General features: G+C 44.0%; 1 protein-coding gene across 1 annotated transcript; it reads right to left on the reverse strand.

Moving 5' to 3' along the window:
• Positions 1–5158: 5158 nt before the first annotated feature.
• On the reverse strand, positions 5159–23392 carry MATN1 (matrilin 1; the record flags this gene model as incomplete). Its single annotated transcript, XM_081920725.1, has 7 exons — positions 23160–23392; positions 20107–20453; positions 12391–12613; positions 11066–11191; positions 6897–7304; positions 5938–6090; positions 5159–5250 (listed from the first exon to the last, which is right to left on the reverse strand). The coding sequence occupies exons 1-7, from the start codon at positions 23245–23247 to the stop codon at positions 5159–5161; spliced, it is 1437 nt and encodes a 478-aa protein (XP_081776851.1). The 5' UTR covers positions 23248–23392.
• Positions 23393–23886: the final 494 nt, after the last annotated feature.

Consider the following 23886-nt stretch of genomic DNA (forward strand, 5'->3'; position numbering starts at 1 on the left):
GTGTTGTCTGACCAAGGCAAAATAGAGCGGTACAATTACTTCCCTTGATCAGGACACTATACGTCTGTTGATATAGCCTAGAATAACATTAACCTTTCTTGCTGCTGCTCACACTGTTGACTCATGTTAAGCTTGTGGTTTACTAAGACCCCAAGATCCTTTTCACATGTACTACTAGCAAGCCAGGTGTCCCACATCTTAGATTTGTTCAGCAGGTTCTTCCTGCTGAAATGCAGAACCTTACGTTTGTCATTTTGTCAATTCATTTTGTCAGTTTTGACCCAGTTCTCTAATCTTATGGTCCTCTTCAATCCTGCTTCTGTCTAGTGGAATTAGCTTCCCCTTGGTGTCATCTGCAAATTTGATGAGGATCTCCTCGATATCTCCATCCACGTCATTTATGAAGAGGTTGAACAACAATGTCAAACAACAAAGCAGTGTATCTGAAGAAGTGTGCATGCACACGAAAGCTCATACCAAGAACTAACTTAGTTGGTCTTTAAGGTGCTACTGGAAGGAATATTTTTTGTTTTGACTATGGCAGACCAACACGGCTACCTATCTGTAACTGAAACAACAAAGCAGTTTTCCATAGTATGCATTTTTGTATGTTATTTTCATTAATATAATGCATTTTTATGGACGCTTTAGCCAAGCATATGCATTTTTATACACACTGGCTTGCGATCTACATTGCAAAATTCAAAGACATGCGAATTTCAAAGGATGGTTGTGTTTTGGCTCTTGCATTGTTTCAGAATGTGTGAATTATGTAGGTTCACCTTTGAACACGAACCAAATTGAATTTCTCCCCAACCCTACATAAGAGCCCTGAGCCCTGATCAAGATTTGGAAGTGGGGTGCAGTGAGATATTAGCCAATAGGGGGTTCTGTGATGTGGCAGAGCCACCGTCCTGACACCAGCATTGCTGCAGCTTACCTGGAAGAGCTGTGCTAGGGTGGTACAAAGTCAGGGCTGCATGGATGTGCTGGTGGAGCTAATCCAGCATTCCAATTGGTGAACCTGTGCTGCATCAGCTTCCTCACCACTCACTCTGGTTCAGGTAAGCTGGTGTCAGGAGGGAGGTTCAGCAGCTCACATCTACAACACGGGCAGCTACTAGCTTTAGGCCTTTGCTCCCCATCCTCAGGCACATCAGGATTGTGTGAAACGGGAAGAGTGGTGTTCTTTTCCTTGTCCTCTTTCAGCACTATGTGCTTTTCAAGGCTCAGATTAGTTCTGTTGGCTCTGTCTTTTAACCAAATCCCTTGGGAAAGTGAAGGCTCTGTATGTGCACTTTTGTGAGGGGGCAGGGTTCTTACCTGCAGAGAAGTGACCACAGCACTTGCTCCATAATCCAAAAGTGCCCAAGGGTAAAAAAAAAAAAAAAACCGTTGCCAATCCCTGGAGCGTGTTGATGATAAGCTGATTTGCAAATCAAGCCAACACCTTCATTGCTTTCAATGCATCAGCAGCATACGGATGAGTTTGTTGTTGTAGGGCATTGCCTCTATTTCCATAATAAACATGTAATTAAAACATGAAGAATGCAAAGCAAACCTTGTCTAGAGGGAGGCCTATTCTTCCTTCTATTGATAGCAGGAGGGTGAGACAAGAGATCTTTTCATGAAGTCTAATTACAATTGCAAACTCTGCCAATGACTCATTAACATTAGAGCCAGGAAAGAACCTTTTCTTATTTTGGACCAGTGCAAATGCTGAGGAAGAGATTAATTGGATTATTTCCCTTTATCCATCTGATCGAAAACAAAAACTAATTGCAAGAGCAGTTTTTACCGACTGTTAATATATGCCAGCTATCGCTATGTTTATAATCTAATAGCTTGAGACGTGCTCATCTCGACATGGTATTTGGCTCATAATATTATAATTTTTATTTATGTACAGGTGTTCTCCCCCCTTATGCGGGTGTTACATCCCACGCCCCTGAGTGCATAAGTGAAAATCGCTTAAGTGGGGAGCACCTTATAAAAGTCCTCTAGACGTCCATTTTCCCCTGCTCACCGGTTCTCTCTCCTGCTCTCTCTCCAGTCCAGACCAAAATATGTACAGTTTAAGCTTTGAGGCAAGCAGGAGGCTAAAGGACATGCAGGTAAGTGACAGCAGCTGTTGCACTACCACGCAGGTCAGCTGTTAAGCAGGGAGGCTGAGTAGCCTAAACAAAGGCCTGCTGTGCCTCAGGTAACTCTTTGGGACTTTCTCTGCCCTCACATACCCTCCAACCATCCCTCATTTCCTAGGACATTCACAGAATTACAGAAGCCATCCAGGTTTCTGATTTGATCCCAGAATGTCCCAGTGATGGCATTCTCTTGCATGAGCCAGCGGCATCAAAAGACATGCATCCTGATTTCCATCAGGGGAATGTTGGAGGGTATGGCATGGTAGCTCCCAAGCAACCTACTCCACTTCTTTGATCCTGCTATTTCTCTTGGTTTAGTTTACAGAGTCCATTTTGTATGCTAAACACAATTGCGTGCTACACACACAAGCATTTCCCCCCGATATAATGCCTTTTTGTATGTTATTTTCTCTAATGTGTGCCTTCATGCCTGTATTTCCCCTATTTATATAAACACGCCATATGGCTGGAGACCTGCATCGCAAAATTCAGAGACGTGTGGATTTCAAAGGGTGTTTCTCTTTCCATATAGTTTCAGGAATTTTAAATTGCAGCGACTCATCTTCAAACTGTTTTTAATGTTGCATTTGACATTCTTGTGACCCATCTTGTTGCCTCATGGTAGAGCAGGGTAATGAGCCTCTTCATCATCAAATTTCTAACCCATCTTTAAAATAGCCTCAACAAAATCAAGAAAACTCAGCTTAAATATTTAACTGAACTTTAATTATTTTGCCTACACACAAAAACAACTTTTACGATGACATTTCTGAGTACTCATGTTATTCTGAAAAGCCTTTTACATACTCTCAAGTATAAATATTCTGATACAAACCCCTACAAAATTAACCAAAGCCCAGCCCCTTGCGCTCACATTCGGAGGGGTGCAGTGGTGATGCTTGTGTGTTTTACATAGCCTGCCTTGGCATTACTAGTTACATCTAGGTCAATGGAGTCAAAGGACTTTTACCGGGAGCAACAGAAACCCTGGAGTGGGGTCATATTGGCCTTTGGTTTTGTATCACCTTCATCAGAGGCAGCACTTATAGCAAGGATTCGGACATGGAACATTCATAGCCCTACCTGAAGATGCTGGGGACTGAACCTGGGACCTTCTGAGCATGAATCAGATGCTCTGCCACGGAACCACAACCCTATGCCATAAAGGAAAGCTGATTGGTTAACCTATGATGAAAATTTCATGGCCAGGGTTTCCTCCAGTTGCAGTGTCCTGCACTGTTTGCTTATAATGATTATGAAGCTATTGGTTGCTTGAGATGTGGCCACCAATAATATTAGAGAGGGTTGCGTAGGTAAGGAGTTGGCAAGCTGCAATATCCCATTGTGCTAACTAAGCTGTCCTGTGCAACTGCGAACAAGTCCATGGATTTAACCCTTCATACCAAACCAGACTCGACTTTAAAAAACCTTGTGATTCCTGCATTGTAGGGGATTGGACTAGAGGACCTTGGGCTCTCTTCCAGCTCTATAATTTTGTGATTCTCTGAAGCTAGGGAGAGACTATTGTTGGTGAGCAGAAACGTTGGCCATAGTTTTCCAGGCGATCTAACCATGCTTGCTTTTTCTTCTCATTCCAGGAGTAGGAGTGTGCAGCGGGAGCATCTTACCTTGCGTGCTGTGCTTAATATTCTTTAATTGTTTCATCTACTTCTAGATATATGTTTTATGCATAAATTATACATTTGCCATAAAAAAAACATTCAGAGTCACATGAGTCAAATTCAGTTCTTAAACAAAATGAGAGCAAACACAGCAACCAAAACAGAACCCACCAAGCATTCACAGAACTCACAGAAAATAACATATTAAAACAATATAGATGTATATATTAAGCTTTTGATTAAAACAAATTCTCCGGGTATTTGATATATGCATATTCTATGGTGCGAGGAAAGTTTAATGGTGTTTGGTAACACATGGACTTCTAGTGCATTACCATGACCTGTATACCATCACAAATTTTCCTCCTTCTCAAAAAGAAGTATAGTCAGCACTGGAGAAGACCTGCCCATCCACATCTGTCAGGGTCTTCTGGTGTGTTTATTTTGAGTTGGGAAGGAGATGAAATAATTCCGCTTTTTAAACGGTGATCCTGTTTTCTAGGGCGGCAAGCTTCTTTGACACGGCTTCCAGTGAGCAAGAATTAAGGAACAGTCCTGGGTTATTTCAGAGAAGTGTGGAGACGAAAAGCCTCTGAAAGGTTTAGGCTGATTTAGATCAGTTGGATTTTAAAAAAATCCCCCCAAATAGTGCTGGCTCAGAATACTTGGACACAATGCAAGAAGCTGCATTAGACTCAGTGTTCCATCTAGCTCAGTACTCCTGTGCTCAGTACTGCTGAGTACTGCTGCATGTTCTGGCTCTTATGGGAAATGGGGATTTTAACAAGAGCCATTTGTTATGCAGAATTGAGAAAGTTCGAAATGCTCAACTTTCTTCTTCTGCATCAGCATTGAAGATAGAAAAGCCCATCCTCCTTTGCAACTAGGGGTGTAAGAAGGCATAGTTTCCCATTCCACCCTGTCTTCAATGCATGCAGCAATGTTTCCATTCCACTGCAGTTCATCTTCCACCAAAAGCTATGTTATTGTCTGCTATGGCAAATTTACATCTATACTGCTGTCATTAGGTATTTCACCCCATTCATTTCAATTCAAAGGGAACAAAATGGAAATGGAGAAAGCTAATATAATCTGTTATGTATCACTTGTGGGTGAAATAAACAACAGGAAATACTGGCCATATTCACTTGGTTGATTTCTGTTCTGGGTATGCAACAAATAAACAAATAAACAAATATCAGCATTTTCTGTTTGTTTTGTAGGAATTCTCCACCATCCCTATCAACTGATGAACCTACCTGGAAAAACAAGTGTTACCATCCGGCCACCTAGTTGATTTCCCAGAGAGGTGGCTCACCCAGTAACCTAAAGTTTATTCCTTCCATAAACAACTCAGCACACACCCAAAATACACTCTTTCCCAAATAGCTCTCAAAGGATATGTTTCCGTGTCAGTGCCTTTATGAGGTTGTCTACCTTTGTCTGGAACTTCACAATGGCTTCACATTCACATGGATCTTCTTCTGAGGAAGAGAAAACAAAACCATTCAATGAATCATACACTGGATAGATTATCCTGGCTGGGCATCAGTGGAAGCACTTAGAATCATAGAACTGCAAGGGAACCCAATGCAGGAATCTCAACTAAAGCATCCAAGACAGATGGCCATCTAACCTGTGCTGAAAAACCTCCAAGAAAGAAGAGTCCACCACCTTCTCAGGTCTGTTCCACTATCAAACAGCTCTTATCACCAGAAAGCTCACAGAGGTTTTGGGATAATGGTTAAAGACACATGTACTGCCCTGAATTTCTTGCCAGTAAAGCAAAAAGGGTGTGGGTGTTGACTCTGTTCCTCCATCATTTTTTCTTGGACAAAGTTGTTGTGTTAGATCAGTCTTCTCCAACCTGCTGCTGCCCTCCAGATGGTTTGGACTACAACTCCCATCACCCTCAGCCAACATGAGCAATGCTTAGGGATTATAGAAGTTGTAGTCCAAACCATCTGGAGGGCAGCATAAAGGGGAAGGCTGAGTCAGAGGAACCTCCCTTGCTGCTCATACTGCCCCCTGCCAATGGACTGTATGGGTTTGTGGTGTCTCTAGGCTGTACTGCCATAGTAGTTATTGTGCCTCATGTTGCACATTTATTTGCCAGGGTAGCCAGGGTTAAAGGATTGTGCTGTAAACATACCAGGCATGACCTTCCTTACCAACACAGATTTTACTTTGTAGTTTCTTTCCAATTTGGTTGATGGTTCTGAAATCAGCAGTGTAAAAGTAATGCTCTCCCACCGGATCTGAGGCAATTTCTTTGAGTTCGTCTTCAACAGCATTGCCTACTCCAACAGCGAACATCTTGTAACCTGAAACAAGCAAGAATTGCTAAACTGCTGATCTGCTTTGTGAAAGAACAACCAAGACTTATATGCCAGGCTGAGGAACACGACAGTAAACCATGGTTTAGCGCTATGTGAATGAGCAAACATGAGCTGTGGACTCACATGCTGTGCTCTCCTCCTCTGACACAAAGAAGGAATCAGAAGTATCTGTGTTCTGGTTTAAACTAAGCAGAGTTTCTAGTTATGTGTGAGCTAGAGGCGGGTTTTTATCCTGCCTTGTTAACAAACCACAGCTTAAACTAACCAGTTTCCCCAGTTCAAATCTAACCCAAAAAACCTTCCTGGGTACTTTAAGCCAGGACACACACACACTTCTATTCTCCTCAAAGCAAAGTGGGGAGAGGAGGTCAGAATGTATGACCCTGACTCCTAATTTGTTTCCTTCATGTAGCCTTAAACTATGGTTTAGCATTCAGTCTTTAATGCACCACACTGTGGTTTAATCTTTGTTTATAAACCAGGAAACCAGAATATAACCCCAGTTGCATATCCTAGTTTGGAAACTACAGTTTTCTGGTTTCGATAAAGTGGGAAACTCTGGTTTAATAAACCTTGAAAGTCTTGCAAACTGGTGCATAAGAGATAGAAGGAGGCAAGGGGAAAAGTGAGCACACATGTATAACTCATTCTTGGTCTAAGAAACCATGGTTTATGAGACTGAGATCATTGGGTTGTATCCAACATTAGACATACTCAGAGGAGACTCATTGAAATGAATGGATCTTAATCAGGCCATCACAAAACAGTGGTACTAAATTATGAAAACCTACCTAGTTCTTTGGCTTTCTTGGCAGCATCATTGATGTAATCTTGTGACCGGCCATCAGTGAAGACAATTGCTACCTTGGGGACTCCAGGCCTTGCACCGCTGGAGATGGCAAAGGAACTGTCCACTAGGAATTTCAAAGCTTGGCCAGTCATGGTGCCTTTCTCCATGTAAGACATCCTTCTCACTGCTGCTTTGATGTCCTTCTTGTTCTTGTATTGCCCCAGTGGAAATTCCTGCCTTACTGAACTAGAATACTGGACCAGGCCCACATGCGCATTCCTGTCTGACACATCTAGGGAATCCACTATCTGGTTGATGAACCTCTTCACCAGCTCAAAGTTCTCTGGCCTCACACTCTTTGACCCATCAATCAGGAAGACAAGGTCCGTGGCGCCTCCTCCACTGCAGGCTGGGGAGAAGAGAAGTGGGGAGGGGGACCAGAAAGCTGGAGCTAGTCATCTTTTTCATTTAAAGAAACACACTTTTTAAAATGAGGGGGGACCCTTTTCAATTACGAAGGCCACATTCCTTTCTTGCTCTGGGTGGTGATCTGGGGCTGCCTTAACTCATTCCAGCTGAACCTCAGGTCAACTCAGATTGGCCCAAATCAGTTCAGGATCCAGGATTCAGCTAGACCAGTTGCACAACCTTAGTTTCTACAGGAGCTCACACAGCCATCTCTATGCTCCATCCATGTAAGCAAGAAGCATTCCCAGAGTTCAAGAATGCATTCGCAACCAGGCAAAAACACTCAAGGCAGTGGCATGGTGGGGTTGGTGAGGGACTGTGTCTCTGAAGGGTTTGTGGCCTGGGGAGAGTCTCAAGGGCTATATACAGAGGTTGGGGTGCTGAATATAACACTGAGGCCTGATGTTCCCCATCCCTGTTTTAAAGGCTGAATTTAGCCAACATACATGGCTGATTAAGTCAACATTCTTCATTCCATATATAAAGAAACGGTTGTCCTCCAGATGTTACATGGTCAGAGATGATGGGATCTGGAATTCAGCAACAACTGAAGGGCCACAGTCCCATTTAGTTCCATCAAACTCAGTGGGTTAAATTCCTACCCTTCAACATTTCTCCAATGAGAGTAGGGAAATCCTATTCCATCTCCTCCAACATTTCTCCAATGAAAATAGGGATGTCCTAAGGAAAAGTGGGACATTCTGGGATCAAATCAGAAACTGGGACAGCTTCTGTTAATCTGGGACTGTCCCTGGAAAACAGGGACATTTGGAGAGTTTGTAACTTAGGCCAGTGTGATCAATTTCCGTGGTAAATAGCAGGCAAGCAGGTCCTAATCCATACTGGTTGCAGTGAGGCTTTAACCCTTTTCCCTCTGTTGCAATCCCAAGCTAGATGGGGGGGGCAGGGCCCTTGTTTGTACTAGACCAAAAGCTTCCATTGGGGCAAATGGGAGCTTACATTCTACAGTAATGCAAACAGCAGGCACAGAGATAAAGTGTGATTCAGACAGGACCTTGGGCCAGGTGCAGTGTTAGAACCATCCGTATAATACAACTCTATGTCAGAGCTCCGACAAGGCTGTATTTTGTCTCCCTGCTTATTTAACTTATATGCAGAATTCATCATGCGAAAGGCTGGGCTGGATGAATCCCTAGCCGGAATTAAGATTGCCGGAAGAAATATCAACAACCTCAGATATGCAGATGACACAACCTTGATGGCAGAAAGTGAGGAGGAATTGAAGAACCTTTTAATGAGGGTGAAAGAGGAGAGCGCAAAATATGGTCTGAAGCTCAACATCAAAAAAACGAAGATCATGGCCACTGGTCCCATCACCTCCTGGCAAATAGAAGGGGAAGAAATGGAGGTAGTGAGAGATTTTACTTTCTTGGGCTCAATGATCACTGCAGATGGTGACAGCAGCCACGAAATTAAAAGACGCCTGCTTCTTGGGAGAAGGGCAATGACAGGCCTAGACAGCATCTTGAGAAGTAGAGACATCACCTTGCCAACAAAGGTTCGTATAGTTAAAGCTATGGTTTTCCCAGTAGTGATGTATGGAAGTGAGAGCTGGACCATAAAGAAGGCTGATCGCCGAAGAATTGATGCTTTTGAATTATGGTGCTGGAGGAGACTCTTGAGAGTCCCATGGACTGCAAGAAGATCAAACCTCTCCATACTGAAGGAAATCAACCCTGAGTGCTCACTGGAAGGACAGATTGTGAAGCTGAGGCTCCAGTACTTTGGCCACCTCATGAGAAGAGAAGACTCCCTGGAGAAGACCCTGATGTTGGGAAAGATGGAGGGCACAAGGAGAAGGGGGCGACAGAGAACGAGATGGTTGGATAGTGTTTTCGAGGCTACCAGCATGAGTTTGACCAAACTGCGGGAGGCAGTAGAGGACAGAGGTGCCTGGCGTTCTCTGGTCCATGGGGTCACGAAGAGTCGGACACGACTAAACGACTAAACAACAACAACATGTCAGAGCTCCAATCTGGATCAGGGAGAAGCTGTGTCCATAATTTACGTCTCACCTTGTTTGACCCCCTCCGGTCTCTTGAAAATGAGATACAAAGCACAAGAGAAACTCAAAGGCTATGTAAGCACCAGCTCTTGAAAGTACTCCTTTTCAGAAAGGAAATGAAGGAAAGTCATTTCGACTGGCATGTGTTCGAGATGTTAGATATTGATCCAGTCTACTTCTCTCTCTTTTGTGTTATGGAACCGTCCCAAATCCCAGCTTCCCAAAACTGAGTTGGTTGTGTTTCAGCTATTGGATACTATTCCTAGTTCAGCCACTGGCTAGGTTTTTCTAAAGTTTACTCAAGGAGGTTATACATTTCAGTGGTCACCTTGTTCTGCCAGGGGAAGTTGGTGCAAAGTTTTAAACTGGGCAATCTATACTCCTTGTTGCTTTTACAGCTCTTTGGAGGCCATTGGAGAAGGTTACTTAAGGATTCCAGAAGTGACGCAAGCAATGTAGTTATGCTTGTGGAGGGGGAAAGGAGGTTTTGCAGGGAGTGTCCTGGACAAAGCATTCATGCAGCAGCAGGCCCATGGCCCTGTGAGAATGAGCTGCTTGTATCACCTCATTGCAAATATAGCCCCTAATCCACCCTACCTATGACTCTCCTGGCACATGGAAGTCCAAGGAAATGATGGTTTAAGAGACACAGAAACAATGTAAGTGATCTAAACTAGAGGAAAGGACCTGCTTCTTGTGCTCATGGAGGGAGAATATTGCAAGAATATGCAGCTCATGAGTCTTTAGTGCAGAGGCAGCACATGTAGTGCTCTCGAGACTCTCTGAGACTACAACTCCCATCATGTCTAATCTTGGCCATGCAGGCTGGGACTGATGGGAGTTAGAGTCCAAAATATCTGGACTACCTCTAAGGTTCACCAAGGGCATCTTTTCCCCCTGCAAGATTGTGTTCCCAGCACTTTTCCCTGATACAATGCACTTTTTATACATTGGTGAACTGCAGTGCAACTTTTGGATAAGTGTAAATTTCAAAGTGTGAGTTAATTAGTTTCTCACAAAAATGCAAACAAAATTTAATTTCTCCCCCATTCTTAACTTAAGCCAATTAGATCTAGTTGTTCCCTTGTGGTCTGCAGAGAGCAAATCTTTGCCTTCTTCTATGCGAAAACTCTTTAGGTATTAGAAGAGTACTATCAGGTTCCCCTGTGGCCTTCTCTTCTCCAGCCTAAAACTACCCAGTTCTTTCAACCTTTCCTCATATGACTTGTTTTCCATATTCCTGACCATCCTCATTCATTCCCCTCCTCTGAACTCATTCCCATTTGTCCTCAGTAAAGATGGAGCATTTGTGGCTCTTCAGATTTTGTTAGACTACAACTCCCATCATCCCTAGAGAGTGGCCATGCTTGTTTGGGAAGATGGGAGTCCAACAACATCTGGAGGACCACAGGAGCCCCATCCCTGGTCTGCAACACCCTTCTTAAAGCATGTCATCTACAACCGCTGGTGACCAAAACCATGGTTCCAGATGAACCCCTCAAGCAGTGGTGAGGAGGGATATGAAGAACAATTAAACAGCCTGCGTATTTCATGTCACGTGTATGCTTGCAAACTTGAGATTAAGATCAGGAAGATGGCATGCTTCCTGAACGTTGAAATTTGCATGCATTCAAAACATTGGCCCACTCTACCAAGCTGAAAACAACATTATTTACCACTGCAGGTTTTTCCATCAGTGTTAAGCGTGAACCCCTCTTTACATGCACAGGTATAAGAAGCCCCTGTACTGACACAGATCTGCTGGCAATCATGGTCTCCAGTGGCACACAGGTCTGACACAGCTGCAAAGTAATAACATGCAATGTTAAAACATATATTTATACTGGCGGAAAGTACCTGACATTGCTCAGGAATTCTAAGAAACCAAAATCATTGGAACACTTCCATTCACTATTTTGATTGCATGGACACAGGTGGCCATGATGGTACAGTTGTGGTGATTGGGCTGGCAGCAGCATGGGTGCGAGAAAGGGGTCAGAGAGGGGGTGGGAGGATCTGGATTTGCAATGGGATGGCACCATTGTTGGGGTGGAGTTGAGGCATTTTGCCTACAATGGGAAAATGACTTGTGCCAGCCCTGCTGGCACCCTCCAGATGTTTTGGACTACAACTCCCATCACCCCTGACTATTGGCCATGCTGGTGAAGACTGATGGGAGTTGTGGTCCAAAAATACATGCTTTGTGAAGCCTTGTACCAAAAGTGGATTACATGAGTTTCCTTTGCTTGGTAATTTCCAATGTACAACTTTGCTTCTTGCGCTGAGGGTCAGAACAGTCTCTGGCCCTTGGGTTGTATCCAACCAAGTTCTACTTAGAGTAGACCCATGGAAATTAATTTCCCTAAGTTAGTTGTGCCTTTTAATTTCATATATATATATATATATATATATATATATATATATATATATATATTCCTGCATATTTTACATAAACTAAAGCATTCAATATTCCATTATTGCATTCATCAAAACTTATTTACACTGTTGAATTTATCTTAATGCTGCCAACGTTTTTAAGTGTACACAACCCCCCCCCCATATATTCAATAAACATTTTCCAATCTTCTTTAAACATATGTTCTTCTTGTTCTCTTATTCTATATGTTAGGTTCGCAAGCTGCACATATTCCATCAGTTTCAGTTGCCATTCTTCTTTAGTTGGGATCTCTCTCATTTTCCATTTTTGGGCTAACAAAACATGGGCCACAGTAGTAGCATACATAAATAACCTTTTCTGACACCTGAGAATTTCTGTCTGAGTTATCCCCAACAAAAACGACTCCAGATTTTTTTTGTTTTTTGTTGTTTAAAAACATTTTTTTCTATTCATTATGAATTATTTCCCAATACTCTTTTACCTTTTTACAGGTCCACCACATATAAGTTCCATAAGTTGTGCCCTTTAATTTCAATGGGTCTGCTCTGACTAATTTGGATGCAACCTCTTATTTCGCAGCACAAGACTTCCTTAACAACTTACCGCAGAATGCCTCCTGAAACTTCTTGGTCAGCTTCTCAATGACACTGTAGCTCTCCACATAATCCACATGTTCATCCAGAGGTGGGCTGGCCATCTGCCGCAAAGTGTGCATGTCCACACGGCCCACGCCAATGGCAAAAATTTCAATCCCAAGAGCTCGGGCCCTCGCTGACACATCCTTCACCCCATCCTGGGGGCGTCCATCTGTCACTACAATGGCTACCTGTGGGTAAGAGAGTGGCAAAGGACTCTCCAGCTGCACGCAGTACTGCTTATTCATTCATTTATTTTATTTTATTACTATATTTCTATCCTGGGCTTCAGGGTGGCTTGCAATGGTTCAAAACATCAATTACAAAATTCAGAGTAATAAAGCGAACTAGTGAAAATAATAATCAAAATGCATGACCACACATTTTAAAACAGTAGTTAAAGTGCAATTTGCCCTGACAGCAGCCCAGTGGTCAGTATTGTTTGCTCCTTAGTTTCTAAAGGCCTGTCTAAAATAGGGAGGCAGTGGAAGACAGGAGTGCCTGGAGTGCTCTGGTCCATGGGGTCACGAAGAGTCGGACATGATTAAATGACTAAACAACAACGAAATAGGAAGGTCTTAGCCTTTTGGTGGAAAGAGAGCAAGGAGGGAGATAATCTCACCTCTTGAGAGGGAATTTCACAGTATGGCAGCAGCTACAAAAAAGGCTCTCTCTTGTGTCACCACCAACCAGGCTTCTGATAATGATGGGACCAAGAGATAGTGCTCACTTGAGCATCTTAGCACCTAGGCAGGTTCCTATAGGGAGATATATTTCAGGCAGCCAGGTCACAACCTTCCCAATTCTGCCTTCACTTGGATGGCATCTATCCTGAAGCACACGGGTCGGCAAATTAAGGCCCATGAGCCGAATCAGACCCAATTGCCTTCTGGATCCAGCCTGCGGACGATCCAGAAATCGCCACATGGATCGCCAGCAAGCGTGTTCTTTCCCTCTCCCTCCCTCTGCCTCACACGGCGGCGGTGGTGCCTCCTCCCTCCCTCCTCCTGGCTTCTCCCTGCCCTGCCTAGAGGAGGAAGGGGGCTGGGCTTTGTTGGCACCAGCAGCAGCAGTGCTTGAGCGGCCACCATTTTAAGCAGCCCCTCTCCGGAGCCCTTTTGCACACCACTCATCGTCCTGCTGCCCCCGCCGCCAATCCCTGCTGCTCGCAAGACACAGGTAAGCAGTCACCAGGACTCTTGGTACTCTTGCAGCATTATTATTTTTTTCAAAATATAGCCCGGCCCCCCACAAGGTCTGAGGGACAGTGGACTGCCCCCCTGCTGAAAACGTTTGCTGACCCCTGCTGAAGCATATCATGCTATCAGAGTCAGTTCTTCTACTCAGCTTGTTCGACCTTTAATTGGAACCAATAATAATCCTATTTCCTATAAACAATCAATCACAGAAGTTATTGAGTCTACACCACCAGGAACACACACCATTGCATATATTATGAAAGAGCTATATTTAGTTTTTACAGCAGAATATTTTACAAATCCAAGTGTGCGTGTGAGGGAGTGCAGGATTCAGCCTTAGTAACCTTTAGAGACAAGAGAAATAGTCATATGTTGGAATTTTATGTTATAAGAATTAGAAATTAAGGGTGCCAATGGTTCACCAGATAGAAATGCAAACACGAGTTAAACCTGCTTAAACCAAAGACCCCACGTTGCTCAGTCACTTTGCTTGTTTAGTCTTCAGTCACGTGGTTTTTGGTTTCTTGGAAAGTGTGATTATAAGCCTTCTAAGTCCTCCAGACAATATTTACCTTGCATATATATATATATATATATATATATATATATATATATATATGCACTCAGACACACAGTTTTAAAGCATGGACCTGTGCCTAGACAGCATAGGGCAAAAGCTAAGTGTGAATCAGTTGTGTGCTGTCAGTGGACTAGGGGACTAGGCCAGTCCCCTAACTTATTAATGCCTAGCACCTTCTTCCCAAAGCCCCGGGAAGCTTCTGCCCAGCTTAGGGAGGGAGGTGCAATGCTCATGTGTGTGATGTTGGGACACCACACGCATAATGTCAGGAACCCCCAATCATCCTCACAAGCTGGAGCCTCTGGCTCTAACTGTTCCCCTCTGAAAAATTTCACTGCATGCCACTATTGTAGATGAACCCTTAGTTTCAAGTTGAAAGCAACTGGCAGGGGAAGGGTTATGCACTCTTTCCTGTCCTGTCCCTTCTTACATGCAAACCACACTTCCCAAAGGCACTTTCCATTGTATTCAAGGCTTCATCGCATATGGCTACAATGTACCCTGTTTTTTGCTCCTTAAAACTGATAAAGGATCATAGCACGCAGTGCAATGCCCCTTGTTTGCCAGAAGAGAGAGCCATTTATATAACAAATTGGGTGGGGGAGACACGAAGTAGAGGGGCTTCCCTTGCACACAGAATGTTTGTGTGAGAGAGAGGTGGGTGGTGGTTTTCAACTTGTCAATTAAAACAAATCAAAATCAGCCTTCCACAATATGACAGAGACTTTTACACAGCAGTTTCAACCCCACTTCCAAAAATATTGCAATTTATTTACTATTTATTTAGAGCATGTGCCATTAAGCTTTTCAGAGTGGCTTACATAGTTAAAACGAGACTGCCCCCTGCATGCTGGCTTACGTGATTAAAAAAAAAACACAACACGTAAAGGAAAAGGGGGGGAGGGAAGGGAGTCAAACTCTTGGCAGGGCAGGTAAATCTGGATCTTGTCACTTTTTCCAGTTCATTTTGGCACAGGTCAGAAAACAGACCAATTTTTTAAAGAAAGATTTCTTCTGGGTGTTGAAATCTCATGCAGCTAAGGAAAAAGCCAACTTCCTTCATATCCCACAACACAGGAAAAAGCAGTTTACTAATAGTATATCCACATTCATCATAAGGACTGTAGCCTTCTAAGGAGCTGCCTTCCCCCTGGATCTTTCCAGGATATTCCTTCCATAAATTTCCATCTATCTCTTTATAGCCTTTAGGTAAAGGAGCCACAAAGTTCAAAGAGCCTGTTCAATTTCTTATGTAAGCCTATGTTTGTTATGGGCGTAGGTCACATCCATGCCATACTTTTAAAGCCCTCTTATACCACTGTAAGGGACGCGGGTGGCACTGTGGGTTACACCACAGAGCCTAAGACTTGCTGATCAGAAGGTTGGTGGTTCGAATCCCCAGGACAGGGTGAGCTCCCGCTGCTCGGTCCCTGCTCCTGCCAACCTAGCAGTTCGAAAGCACATCAAAGTGCAAGTAGATAAATAGGTACCACTCTGGCAGAAAGGTAAACGGCGTTTCTGTGCACTGCTCTGGTTTGCCAGAAGCGACTTAGTCATGCTGGCCACATGACCCAGAAGCTGTACGCCGGCTCCCTCGGCCAATAAAGCGAGATGAGCACCGCAACCCCAGAGTCGGTCACAACTGGACCTAATGGTCAGGGGTCCCTTTACCTTTTTATATGCATACTGAAACCCTCCAAACCCAACAGTCCAAATTGATTTGGGGCCCAGATCTGTGTTGGTTCATCCCTGGATTGTCCCAGGTCATTTTGGGGCTACTGCAAAACACTAGATTGAACCCTGAACCAGATTGCAGGGGTGGAGGGAGAGCTGTACATAACCCCGCTCTTTAAGTTTAAGGTGGACTTGAATTGAGCAGCCTTTCAAATAGAGGAAGCCTCTGAACAGAGGGCTGTCCTCTCTAAAGTAGAACACATGGCCAACCTGGTAGACACAATGCTGTATATTGTCTTTTCATAAAATGATATTATGCTAAACCTAATGGCTTGGAATACACTTAAGCCATATCACCGTGAAATTTAAACTCAATGGGTTTAAAGGCGAGGGGTTGTCAGCCGAGATGGGGCTCTTTCACTCTCCTAAAGGACAAAGACCTCCACAGTCCACAGAGTTCCTTTCAGCAAGCTAAAAGGCCCCTCCAACGGTATGTAACAATATCTTTATTTCGGCACCTTTTCTATCCCCGTAAAAAGGGAAAATAATACAGTCTGGGAATGTTTCGCCCTGCAGGTTATGAAAACCTGAAAACAGAGACTGGAAGCTGCTTTCCACGTTTCAAAAAATAATCCACCTAAAAATCTGTCTTGGTTTTCACCAAAATGCAGACAACACATCACTCTTATTTAGGGTCAAGTATTAAGGTTTTATGGAGCAGGGATGGCACAGGAAGAATCTGGCATCACCAAAATGGATGCAGATTGAGCTGAACTTTGTTCTTATTAAAATCAACATGACTGAAGTTTAACTCAGCTAACTTGGAGCTGCGTCTAATGTTAGCCATATGCTCAGAGTGAGCTCACCGAAATTAATGGACATGGAAAACTTAGGTCCATTAATTTCAGCAGGTCTACTCCAAGCAAAGTTTAGTCTCATATAGAATCAGAGAATCATAAAACTGTACAGTTGGAAAGGATCCCAATGGTACTTAGTCCAACACCCTGCAATGCAGAAACTACAGCTAAGGAATCCGTAACAGGTGGTCTTCCAACCTCTTCTTTAAAAACCCAGTGAAGGAGAATCACCACTTCTGCTTCACTGAAGATTGAATGGCCATCCAGAGAAGGGCTTTGCATGCCAAATGTCCCAGGTTTAATACGCCGCATCTCCAAGGCAGTACTTCCAAGAGATGCTCCTCTCTTAAATCCTGGAAAGCCACTACCAGGAAGTACAGTGGTACCTCGGGTTACATACGCTTCAGGTTACAGACTCCGCTAACCGAGAAATAGTGCTTCAGGTTAAGAACTTTGCTTCAGGATGAGAACAGAAATCGTGCTCTGGTGGCACAGCAGCAGCAGGAGGCCCCATTAGCTAAAGTGGTGCTTTAGGTTAAGAACAGTTTCAGGTTAAGTATGGACCTCCGGAACGAATTAAGTACTTAACCTGAGGTACCACTGTACAGACAACATTAGCCTAGATCAGGGATCAGCAAACTTTTTCAGCAGGGGGCTGGTCCACTGTCCCTCAGACCTTGTGGGGGGCCGGACTATATTTTGGGGAAAGGAAAAGAAAAAGAACAAATTCCTATGCCCCACAAATAACCCAGAGATGCATTTTAAATAAAAGGGCACATTCTATTTAAAAACACGCTGATTTCCGGACCATCCATGGGCTGGATTGAGATGGCAATTGGGCCAGATCCGGGCCCTGGGTTTTAGTTTGCCTAGCCATGGCCTAGATGGATTGATAGTCTGATTCAGTCTAAGTCAGCCTCCTGTGAGACATAATTGAAGAGTTGTTATCCGTCTCTTTTCTTCCAGAATAAAATGTGTCAGTACTCACCATGAAGTTGTTAGAGTAACTGCCACACTTTTAACCAGTGCTTTTCTTCTCAAGGGAAAAAAGATGCTGGTACTGTGTACCCTTGAACACCCCAGAAAGAAAGAAAAGGCACTTCTTGTATCTATAACACAGCTATAAAAAAGCCACTTACACTACATTAACTTCACTATGCAAGACCCTTGCTACATTAAATGAAAAGCGAGCCAGGAGCGATGGCATTACGGCAGCAGCTTTACTTCTGAAATGACAGTTTTGCTGAAGAAGTGACTTGAGTTTGTACTGGGTGGAAGTAAAAATAAATAAATAAAGGCATTTCTGGGCAACCACATGTTATTCCTTCTATCAAGTTCCCTTTCCTCTCATAACCAAAGCTCACTCTTCTCCAGCCAATCAAGCCCAGAGGCAGATGCAAAGTTGTTCCCCTACTCCCCAAGTGAATTAAAGAAGGCAATTAAAGAAGGCAAAAGGGTTCAATCCTTGGTGTCCCCAGCTAGGTTTGGGAATGTCCTCTGCCTTAAACCCTGGAAAGCTGCTACCAGTCAGTGTAGGCAATGCTGAGTTAAAATAGCTGATATTAAGTAGCTTCATGTGCTCTTGTTTTTGGTAGCTCACCCTCACAGCACCAAAATAGCCTGACTTAGCCCTGTGTAAACAGCTACTGTTTCTTCTTATCCCATTTCCCAGCTTATCACTTCCCCATTTTTTCTCTCCTCCCTGTTCTCATATTAGGTTTTTCCGTGATAACTTGTACAGAACTACTTTTTAAAAAGAAGTCCAAATGCTAATTGGAAGACTGGACTTAAAAACAACCATTGTGCCCTGAAAATCATCTCTTTGAACAGCTCAGATGAGCTCATCAGGGGGGTCTTTTTTGGACAGATTCTGTGGATATCTGAATTTAATGACATTCCAGAGCTCCACTCAAATGTCTTTCCAGCTTTTTCCGAAAGCGAAACATGAAGCTGCCCCGTGCCGAGTTGAGCTGCTAGTCTACTCCAGTGATAGGGATAGGTTCTCAGATATTGTTGGACTCCAATTCCCATCAGCCCCTGCCAACATGGCCAATGGTCAAGGATGATGGGAGTTGGAGCTCAGTGACTTCTGAAGGGTCACAGACTCCACACCCCTAATTCGCTCCACTGGCACGGAGATGAGGTGAAACGCTTGCCCAGCACCTGCTACCTGTGTTTGAATGTGAGGCCTTCCTTCTGCACACAAAGCATGTGTTCTACCGCTGAACTATGATCCACCCCTAACAAAACTGGTATTCCATAGAAGGGTCAAATTAAAAACCCAAGCAGAGTTGTGGCCTGATTTAGGCATACTTTTTACCTTGTTCTACATAAGGGCCATTCTGAGAAGGAAAACCCAGGTTGCTTTTGGCGAGGGGAGTCTGCCTGGAGCTGAAATTAGGAAATAATTGGATAAGCAGAAAACAGAAGTGGTGTAGCGGGGGCCATTGTGGGGACAAAAGTGTAAATTAAAATGACTGCAAACAGTCATTCAAGCATGAAATTATATCCCTCTCCCAGGAATTCCTGCTACAAAGAACAGGCAAACTGAAGTAAGCAGACACTAGGGGACAGGACGGGACAAAGGATTTCCCCTAATAGATTCTTTGTCCCCTGCTTTCCATAGAGGTGTTGGCCAAAATTTCTGCATATTTTGTTTTATTTTGTCAGCTGTCTCTCCAAGCTTATATTTTTCAAAAATGTACAGAAAGCATAGTTCATCTTAGAAGTTGCTTGCTGCTTTCTTTCTTTTTTCTTTTGCTACTTACGACTTCATTTTTTAAATTTATATACCACTTAAACCCACAATTTCAAAGCAGTGTAGAGTAGGGATACAGCCAGGAATGAGCAAATTTGTCAATTTCAATTCCAGTTTTTCCTTTTTCCATTCTTAAGCTGCATTCTCCACATTGCCACACCAGTATGCAATTCTTAAAAATAAAAAAAGAAGTCCTCATGAAAAGTCATCAGGATTTTAGTGCTAATTCCTCCTCATATACAGGTTTTTGCAAAGCAGTTTCCCCTAAAATAATGCATTTCTATGCACATTTATCCTAGTGCAGGAATTATTGTACATATTTCTTAGGTGGAGAACTTGATTGCAAAATTCAGAGAAGTCCAAATGTTGAAATATAGCTGTGTTTTGGTTCCCATATTGTTTGGGAATTAGCTAGGTTCACTTTTAAATCCAAACTGAATCAAATTTATCCCCCAGCTCCAGATACAGCATAAAATCAGCCCCCTCCATATCTGCCTAGATAGCCTGCTTATTCCATTTGGCAGGAACCATTTATCCAAGCTTATATTTTTGCAAGAAAGGTTAGAAAGCAAACAGGAGGCACAAAGGTTCTTGCAAGTCCACACAGTTTCCATACCTTGTTAATCTCTGGAGATCTCACTCGGGCGCCTTCGACCTCACTGAATGCTCTGTTGATTGCAAACTGGATAGCCAGGCCTGTCATGGTCCCAGTGGAGAGTGGTTCGATCTTGCGAACAGCTTGCAGCAGGCTGGCCTTGGTACGGTGAGTCTTGAGGGACAATTCATTCTTGACTGCACTGGCGTAGTTGATGACGCCAACCCGTGTAGCATTTGGTCCCACATCAAGTGACTCAATGACCTTGGACAAGAAGACCTTGACTTGCTCAAATTCATTGGGGCGCACACTTCGGGAACTGTCAATGATGAAGAGCAGGTCTGTAGGTCTTGTCCTACATTGGACACCTATGTGAAAAAAATGAAGAGCCCTTTTCAGCCTTGAGAAAACTAAATTTGGAAGTAAGCTCCACTGAGCTCAGTAAGGTTGAGTCTCAAGTATATAGATGGCACAGGATTGCAACCTTAGCATCCTCCTTATTTTAAAACCTTACAGTGGTACCTCGGGTTACAGACACTTCCGGTTACAGACTCCACTAACCCAGAAGTAGTACCTCGGGTTAAGAACTTTGCTTCAGGATGAGAACAGAAACCGTGCAGCGACGGCATGGCACCAGTAGGAGGCCCCATTAGCTAAAGTGGTGCTTCAGGTTAAGAACAGTTTCAGATTAAGAACGGACCTCTGGAATGAATTAAGTACTTAACCCAAGGTACCACTGTATTTTATTTTGCTACTGTTCAATCCACTAAGTAAGTGAAATCAAGAGAACTGGGATAAATCTTTGCAATCTTTCAGACCATCATCTGAAAGATGTACTAAAAGCAAACACTTGGACGCGCTTTGGGGAAATTTCTAGGGTTGCCTTTCTTGGTTGTATGCATTGCCGGTGTTCAGATGGCATCATATGGTATCATTATGAAGGAGTGAGGAAGTACCCCTCCTACAAAAAAAAACCTGGAAGTGACCACCATACTTCACCATCCCTGTAACTAAGTTAGCTATGTCTGTCACCCATGACCACTACAGGTATCCATGTTCAGAGGAAGTATTCTTCATAGCAACCTGTGTCTGGGGACAGGAGATTGCTATCAACTTAGTGCACTTCTGAGAAGCCAGAGACATCTGTCTGGCCCCTTCTGAAAGCAAAATTCCGTTACCTGATGCATGCAGATGATTTCCTACATTGGAAATGTTCTTATTGCTTTTTGATCACGAGACTAGTCTCCCAGAAAACCTAAAATGTGATTATAGAATACTTTGTGCTGATCAACTGGAGCGGAAGGGATGGGGAATTGGTGGTCTTCCAGATGCTGTTTGACTCCAACTCCCATCAGCCCTACCCATAGGCACCAACTCCTAGGGGTTGAAGCACTTTGGGCTCCCCAGTATTTATTTATTTATTTATTTATTTATTTATTTATTTATTTATTTATTGAGGGGGTTAGGCTGGCCATTGTTCAGAGGGCAGAGGAGGGTGAGCAGAGAGCTGGGTGTGTTGCAGCTTTAGTGACTCGTGGCTCCTTCTCCTCGTGCTGCCCTTGTGTGGCAGGGGAAGGGGGGATGGGAGCCACTGGCCGCTGGGACTGTGCTGCTGCTGCGTTTGGCTCCACCCCCGACTCCTCGCAATGTTGCATGCATGACTCATGTCGGGCCCCCACAATCTTATTTAAAAGTTGTCACCTCTGGCCCTGCCCAGTACGGCCAATAGATATGATGATAGGTATAGTTCAGCACTATCTGGAGAGCCAAAAATTCCACACTGGAAGCTGCTTTATACTGAGTCAGACCATTGATCCATCTAGCTCAGTATTGCCAGCACCGACTGGCAGCAGCTCTCCAGGATTTCAGACCAGAGTGTATCTTCATCCTACCTGGAAATGTTGGAGATCAAATTTAGGAACTTCTACATGCAGATATTGGCATTTCCCTAGTAACAATATGCTAAGCACTGTGGAATATCTCTGGAAAGCCCAAGAAACAGCAGGACGGGAAGACAATGGCATCACTGGTATTCAATGCAAGATTGACTCTGAGATAGGAATTCCCTCTAGCTATCTTGCCTGGTAGCCACTTATGGACATAGCCTACACATGTCTATCTGCTGCATCCATGGTTTTCTGGATGAGACAATTAGCTGTAACAACTGAATCAGTGTGAATGGAAATTCTTTTTCAAGGATGGTCATGCTCAAACTATTCCTGCTCTCAGGTCCTTTGTTCGAACTGCTACTGTCATTCAAAGAATAGCCATAGGAAGATGCCTTATACTGAGCCCAACCATGGGTCCATCTAGCACAGTATTGTCTACACTGACTGGCAGTGGCTTTGCAGGGTTTGTCTCCGAGCCCTATCTGGAGATGCTGGGGGTTGGATGTAGGACTGTCTGCATGTTCTGCCACTGAGCAAAGCTATTTCTTTTGCCCTCCTACTGAGCTAAGGGGGGGAATGGCCAGGTGATTTGTTGCTATGTGCCCTACCTACTGCATGGAGAAGATGGAGAAGATGTACTTGCTAGTAAGCCAGGTGTCCCCCATCTTATATTTGTGCATCTGGTTCTTTCTGCTTAAGTGCAGAACCATACTCAGATGTCTTACTGAATCCAAAAAAAGGCTTACTTCCAGGGAATGGGGGTTAGGACTGCAACCTTAGCTGAATGACTCGTCTCTCAAAAGATGTTCTTCCCCACAGAAGCACCTGACTCACTCCAAACAAGAATGAAATCTCTTGTACTGGGATCTGAAACAGGCAAAGTCTGAGAACAAGACAGATGCTTGTGTGTACTAGGAAAATGAATACTGCTGCTCTGTTAGATCTAGGTGGTGTGTGCCTTCATCTCAGCTGCTAATTCCAAAATAAAGAAGCAAGCAGTAACAGAGAAGAGAGCCTTGCAAGTGTCCTTGCCCTAGGAGAACATCCACACTCTCAGCCAACCGACATGCATGCATTTTCTCACAATTCGCAAATCTTGCTATGCTTTAATTCCCTTCTCTGTTGCCCTAGCCTGCTGGCCCAGGTGGAATGGAAAGGACTGACAAGCTCATTTGCATCACTTACCTCTCAGCTGAGGAGGGACCCCATTAACTCCCTGCTCCTGAAAAAGCAGCAGCACAGAGATCAGGAAGCCTGGGAAAAATGCTGTCATGATGGCTGGACTGAAGGCAGAGAGTAGAGTGGCAGGCACCGGCTTTGGCCCTGAGGTATTAATGGGCCACTCCTCAGAAAGGCAGCAAGCCAACCTATAGCATGTGTGAATGATGGGGTGGAGGTGGGAGGGAGGAGATTGAATGGAAGTGTGGAAGGACAGATATTGACAAGGAAAAGTCCCTTGGCCCTTCCCATTGCCTGGACTTGCGACAACAGCCTCATTGCTTGACTAGGAAGTGGGAAGTAGTAAAAGCGACCAGAAAGGGACCTGGAATGCAGGGAATTTGAGACCTGAACAGTGAAGCCAGTCACATCCATCTGAAGGGAAAGTGCTTTAATCTGCCAATCACCAGCTTCAATCTAGCCTGGGGTCTGCCACAGTAAGTAAACTGTCTGCAGCGAGTTGGGCCAAAGACTTTTCCGCGTTCAAGACCACTAGGGACGGGGACAGGATGGAGTTGGGTGGGTTGCATAAAAATAGCTGCATGGGCACACAGAATGTTGGGGGGGATGTAGGCATGAAGAAACAGCAGTTTTCTTATTAATTCTGACTAGGAGGTCTCAAAAGGAGAGCACGTGGATTTTTCACAATGGGGAGGTTGGGGGCGTTAAGACGATACAGGAATTAGCAAAGGAA

Source organism: Podarcis melisellensis (assembly GCF_964234715.1).
Source record: "Podarcis melisellensis genome assembly, chromosome: 8".
In the NCBI taxonomy this organism is placed as follows: Eukaryota; Metazoa; Chordata; class Lepidosauria; order Squamata; family Lacertidae; genus Podarcis; species Podarcis melisellensis.